The sequence below is a fragment of the Zingiber officinale genome, chromosome 5A, assembly GCF_018446385.1.
Source record: "Zingiber officinale cultivar Zhangliang chromosome 5A, Zo_v1.1, whole genome shotgun sequence".
NCBI lineage: Eukaryota > Viridiplantae > Streptophyta > Magnoliopsida > Zingiberales > Zingiberaceae > Zingiber > Zingiber officinale.
Genome location: NC_055994.1, coordinates 15,552,364 through 15,559,572, shown reverse-complemented (window position 1 = coordinate 15,559,572; position 7,209 = coordinate 15,552,364). Strand labels below are relative to the sequence as shown.

Sequence of the window (7,209 nt, the reverse complement as noted above, 5' to 3'; positions counted from 1 at the left end):
ACAGGACGCGATGGCTGGGTGACGCCATCATTTTAATCTTTCGACAACGGTGGACGACCGTGGACCCCAACAGGAACATCCCTCCCAGTGCACGGACGGCACGTCATCAGTGGGTCCCGCTCCAAAGTAACTCGCATCGGCAGGTTGACGGCCAGTTGGGAAATAACGCACTCATCCTGATCGGGGTCATTATACCGAGTCGGACCGCCCGGTTCATTTCTCTGCTATTACAATTGAGGGTCGCCGTGGGTGCCTGCTGAGTTGGATGACAGCCTTTCCGGTCCACTCTCGCTGAGCAAGCATGCAATGGTGTTTCATGGAAAGCATGAGGCACGCAATGGCATTTCATGGATGGCCTCCGGGCTACCAGCGATGAGACGATTTGGGTGAAACTCAGAATACTACGATTGGATCCTTAGTTGGAGCGTGTTTGGATGCTTAATTTAGAGGAAAAGGTTGTGCAGAAAGATTCAATTCTATAGTGATCGGGACGCTTTCGAATTCATTTTGATGGTTGATGATTTTTTTTAATAAAGTTGAATCGAAAAACATTAGATGGCATGAATGACCATGGGCGGAGATGTGGATCGTACCTCACATGGATTAGCTGTCGAGACAAACACCCACTAACACGCCTTCCCTATAATATAAATCGCCTCCTCTCCCAACTGCAGGTCCAAAGAGCTGCCTGCTTCTGCTGGCTAGAGCTGAGAGGCAGGGGAAAGAGATAAGAGAGATGTCGAAGGAGGTGGTTGGGAAGGCGGAGCACCCTCCGGTGAAGGACTACCATGACCCGCCTCCTGCTCCTCTGTTTGATTTTGGGGAGCTCAGGCTCTGGTCATTCTACAGGGCGCTCATCGCCGAGTTCGTCGCTACCCTGCTCTTCCTTTACGTTTCGGTGGCCACCGTCATCGGGTACAAAGTCCAGTCGCAGGGAGATGAGTGCGGTGGCGTCGGCACCCTGGGCATCGCTTGGGCCTTCGGTGGCATGATCTTTATCCTTGTCTACTGCACCGCCGGCATCTCAGGTGCGCGCCTCGATTAGGATCGATTTTTTTTGGTCAATATCGTTGTTTCTGATTGAGCTCTGGATGGTGGAGTTTCAGGCGGGCACATCAACCCGGCGGTGACGCTTGGGCTGTTCCTGGCACGGAAGGTGTCGCTGGTGCGCGCGGTGCTTTACATGGTGGCGCAGTGCCTGGGCGCCATCTGCGGCGTGGGGATCGTGAAGGGCATCATGAAGCATCAATTCAACCAGTTCGGCGGCGGCGCGAACTCGGTGGCCTTGGGCTACTCGAAGGGCACCGCGCTCGGCGCCGAGATCATCGGCACTTTCGTCCTCGTCTACACCGTCTTCTCCGCCACCGACCCCAAGCGCAGCGCGCGCGATTCCCACGTCCCGGTATATATATACACACACCTCATCTACGCTTGACTGATCTTCTCCAAACCGCTCTGGAGCTCGGTTAACTGACATTTGGAGCTGTGATAGGTCCTGGCTCCCCTGCCCATCGGTTTTGCAGTGTTTATGGTGCATTTGGCGACGATTCCCATCACCGGCACCGGCATCAACCCCGCGAGGAGTTTTGGAGCTGCCGTCATCTACAACCATAGCAAGCCATGGCATGACCACGTCAGTCTCTTCCCTTAATTAGTTACCTCTAATAGCTTCCATTTTCCGGCCAAGTGATCGACCTGCTTACTTTTTATTTGGTCGATCGATGCATCCAGTGGATCTTTTGGGTCGGTCCTTTCGTCGGAGCACTTGCGGCGGCCGTGTACCACCAGTTCGTGCTGAGAGCGGCGGCCGTCAAAGCCTTGGGATCGTTCCGGAGCACCCGCAGCATCTAAAACTACATGGAGCAGCACTGCGCCTTCGTCTAGCCCATCATTGTTGCTCTGTTGATTCCAATCCACTCTTTAATTTATATCGAAAGCAAGTAGCTTGTGGTGGCTTTAAATCAAGTTAATTTCTTTAGATTAATTTCTGCAGTGGCTTCACCTTTGTTTAATATCGTGTAATCCCAGTGATTACTCGTGCAGTTCATAGTTAATCCCCCTTTGTTCCAAGTGGTCATTGAGTGATAAATAAAACAAGGATGAAAGATTAGAGTATAAATCAATCTAAACTACTGATTACCCAACAGTTCAAACTGAATTGCACTCATCCACTTGTTTGGATGGCTTAAAATTAGGGCTTCATAACAAAATTTATGGAGATCCCTTTCGTCCTAATTTTGTTTCTTCCTTGGAAAACAGAGAAAAGTGCTCCGAATGGATGTTGGTTGTCATAACAAGGCCATCCACAAAGTAGCTCAAATATTTTTCGATCAAAAGTTTGGCACAAAGTGATAAATGACAATATTTTTTAAGCCATCAGCCTCCATCATGTACGAGGTCAGGCCCGGGTAGAGAAGGATAGGGCTATAAAAAAAATAATATTTATAAATAATATAGATTTAGTGAGAGCTTATTTATAACAATTGATCAAAGACGCACTTAAATTTTCTGGTTTTAGTGTTTATGCCGTACTTATGTAGTTCTTCGTGGGTGAGATGGAGAGGAAGACATGTGAGTAGGGATGTTTTGGACATTTTACTATAATCCTTTGATTTAGGACGCTGTCTATGGAAAGGGTAAGGGTTCTTATTTTTCCACCGCCACGCCACCTCCCTCAGACATCGCCGCCACACCCTCCTCTCCTCTCCACCACCCCCGCCAAATCCCACCGCCTCTTGGTTTCTGTCGTGACCCACACATCCTCCAAGCTCTTCCCTTGCTCTAGCCGCATCGAGGGCGCAAGAAAGCCCAACTTCTTGCCGCCGATGCCGACGGGCACTGCACTGACCAAGTCATCCCTTGCTTCGCCTCGCGGTACCACGATCACGCCTCTCCCCTCTGCTTCCACTCTCCTGATCACAACTTCCTCTTGTCACCTTTGTCATCCACCGGCGTCCATGTCGCCAGCTACAACCCTCTCTTCTCCCTCTTCCAAGTCTCCATGCCACCACTAGTAGTTGTCGCCTCTGTGCCGCCACTAGCAGTCGCCGCCTCCGGCGCCACCTCCCGCGGTCGCTGCCGCCCTCCGATGCCACCTCCAACGGCCAACGCCTACCTCTAGTAGCCGAAGTCGCTTGACGGACGCTGTCGCCCTTCTATCCGCACTGCCACATGCTTTCAATGTCGATCCAACCCCCGATCCATGTTGGCATGCACTTTTGATGTCATCCAACTTCCTTCGAGTTACCACAGTCGTGCACCTCGCTATTATATTCTGACCTTCGAGATGATACGGTATTCCAACCTTCGAGCTGATATTATGCTCTAGCCTTTGAGCCGAGGCTATGTTCCAATCTTCACGTCATCTGGCCTGTGTGTCGTTGTCATATCCTGGTCTATGTGTCAGTGTTATATTTCAATTTGCGTGCCACCTTCTGGATCCATGTTGTGTCCGGCTTTGTGTCGTCAGATCTGACTCACATTCATTTACTCTTCGGGGTCACGACGATTCAATCAGCGACGCGACCAACTCAACAATCTACTAGAAGGCGCCCCTTAGGCGAGGGATCGGGACAACCAGGTCGCTGTCTACAGGTAGCGTTGACCAAAGGATTTCTGACGACTTAGTCAGCATAGAAGACATCTCATCATACCCTCCCCCTCCGGGTCATGGCAACATGGTCAACATTTTAGCCACATCATTTCAGTCATTTTGTCTTCTCAGCTTTCAGACAGGATAATATTTAACACCATCTATGGGAACTTCGCTTGATCTGGAACGTGAAGATGGGCAATGCTGGAAAACTCTCATTATATGCTCCCCTCACTCCATAGGTATTCAGAAGTCGAAGAACTGAGTCAGATCCTCAATCGATCAATAAGTCAGTTACTCTATTATATTTTCTCTTCCGACCATAGGGTCTGCTATAACATCTCAATCAGAGAGTAAGCATTTTAACTGCATGATCAGAGACTAGGGTCCTAGGTCCCCAATCAGAAACTAGCGGTCAAGCTCCCTGATAAGGATCTAGGGGTCTGATTCTCTGATCACAGATTAGGGGTCTTGCTCTCCGATCAGGAACTAGGGCTTAGCTCTCCGGTCTAGTATGCTACAGATTCTACACCCTCCACCTATGGGGCTCTGCTTCCTCCTATTGCTAAGAGCTCTACTCCCTCATATTGCTATGGACTTTGCTCCCTTTGACGGTAAGGGTTCAAACTATTCTCTCCCTAACTCCACGAACATTTGGGAGTCAAGGGATCAACATTATTTCACTCCTGGACTACACGTAACACGTGCATTCGGGAGTCAAGGGATCAAGTCAGATCCTCAACTGGTCTACACGACTCCACTATTAGGTATGATAAGAGCTCTGCTCCCCCATATTGCTACAGGCTCTGCACCATCCACCCATGGAGCTCTACTTCCTCATATTACTAAGGGCTTTGCTTCCTCATATTACTATAAGCTTCACTTCCTTTAACGGTCAGGGCTCAGACTATTCTCTCCTTGACTTGGCAGACATTTGGAAGTCAAGGGATCGACACTGTTTCTCTCCCTAACTTCACAAGCATTTGGGAGTCGAGAGATCAAGTCAAATCCTCATCTGGTCGTCACGACTCCACGATCAGGTATGATAAGGGTTCTACTCTCCCATATTGCTACAGGCTCTGCTTCAATTGACTTCAGGGCTCAACCTCCCTCGTTCGAGGTTGAGCTATCGCCACTTCTCTCGGACTAAAGTATCACTACCGGTCTTGGACCGGACTATCACCACTGGTCTCGAACCAGAGTATCTCTATCGTTATGTCCTCTTCAGGGCTCAACCTCCCTCATTTGGGATCGAGCTATCTCCACTCATCTCGGACTAGAGTATCACCACCAGCCTCGGACCAGGGTATCTCCACTGGTCTTGGACCAGAGTATCCCACAGGCTCTACTCCCTTCGATCTTATTGGCTCCACACTCACTCGATTCACGGGCTTTGTTCCCTTTGATCTCTAGGGATCCGCACTTGCTCGGCTCATGAGTTTCACTCCTGTTCACCTTTGATCTCATGGGCTTCACTCCCGTTTGACCTACGGGCTCTGCTCCCTTCGTCTCACATGCCTCACTCCCGTTCGCTCCTATAGCCCTTTGATTTAGAGCACTATTCATGGAAAGGGTGGGGACTCTTTGCGCTTTTCCCCGCCACCGCCTCTCACGCATGAGGTCGCCGCCTCCCTCAGACGTCACCGCCACACCCTCCTCTCCTCTCCTCTCCACCACCCAACCAAATCCTACCACCTCCTGGTTTCCACCGTGCCCCACACATCCTCCAAGCCCTTCCCTCACTCTAGCCATGTCGAGGGTGCAAGAAAGCCCGACTTATCGCATGTCGATGGCGATGGCCGCTGCATTGACCACGTCCCCTCGCCTCGCGGTACCATGATCATGTCGCTCCTCTCTTCTCCCTCTCTCCCGATCACAACTTCCTCTCGCCGCCTTCGCCATCCGCCAACGTCCATGTTGCCGACCACAACCCCTCTCTTCTCCCTCTTCTTAGTCTCCATGCTGCCACTATTGGTCGTCGCCTCCAGCGCCACCTCCATCAACCACTGCTGCCCTCCAATGTTGCCTCCAGCGGCCGGTGCTTATCTCCAGCGGCCGAAGCTGCCCAATGCACGTTGTCACCCTTTGATCCTCGTTGCCGCATGCTTTCGACATCGATCCAGCCCTCGATTCGCGTTGGCATGCGCTTTTGATGTGATCCAACCTCCTCCGAGTCACCACGGTCATGCACCTCGCTATTGTGTTCCAGCCTTTGAGCCAATATGGTGTTCTAGCCTTCGAGACGATATGGTGTCCCGACCTTCGAGCTGATATTATGTTCCGACCTTTGAGCCGATGTTATGTGTTGGTGCAATTTGCACTAATGATCTAACTTGGATTTTGATGAATGACAAGTGGATTAAAGTTAAAATATTTGTGATATAATTCCTATACGAAGTGTGCAAGAGTTGATGGGTCTGGGGGACCTAACACCAGGCTGAAATCTAGCTAAGTCAACAGACCCGATAGTTGGTGGGAAGTCCAGATAGGTCCGCAATACCTAATATCCGGCAGAAAGTCCGGTTGGGTCCGTCGGACCTGATAACTAGCCGAAGTCCAGTTGGGTCTGCGGACCTGACAACTGGCACGAAGACTTGGTGGGTCAAAGTAGGGATGTAAATGAGCCGAACTGAGTCGAACAGTATTAGGCTCAAACTCGGCTCGTTTAAGTTATATTCGGGCTCGAGCTCGGCTCGAATCGAACTTTTATTACAAGGCTCGAGCTCGGCTCATTTTGGAATTATCAAGTTCGCGAACAATTCGAGCTCGGCTCGTTATTAGCTTGATTATCATAGTTAACGAGCCTAATTCGTTAAGCAAGTTCGGGCTCATTTTAGAGCTCGTTTTTTTGACTCGTTTTAAAGCTCGTTTTAGAACTAATTTTTTGTCTCATTTTAGAGCTCATTTTTTGGCTCGATTTAAGGCTCATTTTTTTTGGTTCGTGAGCCTACAAACGAACATGTTCGTGAGCTCACGAGTCGAATATCCTTAAGCTCGAGCTCAGCTCGATAAAACTATTGAGCTCAAAATCGAGCTCGAGCTCGGCTCGATAAGATAAACAAACGAACTCGAACAAGATTTTTATCGAACCGAGCTCCGAATAACTCGTGAACCGTTTGGTTCATTTATATCCCTAGGTCAAAGACAAGTCAAGTGGCTGCAGTTGGTAAGTAAGAGATAAGAAACTGGAGGAGAGAACCAGTTAGGACGTGTTCCCATTTGAAGGAACTGTAGGCATTAGTCCTGCTTAGGTCCATTTGGGAAACCTAAGCTGAGACTTTGACTAGATCCTGGTCTCAAGAGACAGGATCTAATAGTAGGATCGAAAAGAATTTAGATATCTCCACAATAGCATGATATTGTCCACTTTGGGCCTAAGCCCTCATGATTTTACTCTTGGGCTCTACCCAAAAGGCCTCATGCCAATGGAGATATCTTTTCTCTTATAAACTCATGATCTTTTCCATGTGTTTTCTATGTGGGACTATGTTTACAACCTTGCAACCCCAACAATCCCCCCTCAAACAAAGGACCACAGGCTTCCCATGTCCGATCCTCAACCCACTAGGTCTTCCTGCCCCTCGGTCCACCCGACCTACTAGGACTTCCTTTCCTAG

The 7,209-nt window shown here is 49.7% G+C and overlaps 1 protein-coding gene across 1 annotated transcript; it reads left to right on the top strand.

Annotated features, from left to right (window-relative positions):
- Positions 1-662: 662 nt before the first annotated feature.
- On the top strand, positions 663-2,010 carry LOC121980255 (probable aquaporin PIP2-6). The gene is made up of 4 exons (XM_042532232.1): positions 663-1,028; positions 1,107-1,402; positions 1,493-1,633; positions 1,732-2,010. Exons 1-4 carry the CDS (start codon positions 737-739, stop codon positions 1,849-1,851), a joined length of 849 nt encoding a protein of 282 aa, XP_042388166.1. The 5' UTR covers positions 663-736; the 3' UTR covers positions 1,852-2,010.
- Positions 2,011-7,209: the final 5,199 nt, after the last annotated feature.

Coding starts and splice junctions, on each gene's coding strand:
- LOC121980255 (XM_042532232.1), top strand. CDS start 737: ATGTCGAAGGAGGTGGTTGGGAAGGCGGAGCACCCTCCGGTGAAGGAC. Junction 1,029..1,106: donor CTGCACCGCCGGCATCTCAG/GTGCGCGCCTCG, acceptor GTGGAGTTTCAG/GCGGGCACATCAACCCGGCG. Junction 1,634..1,731: donor GCAAGCCATGGCATGACCAC/GTCAGTCTCTTC, acceptor CGATGCATCCAG/TGGATCTTTTGGGTCGGTCC.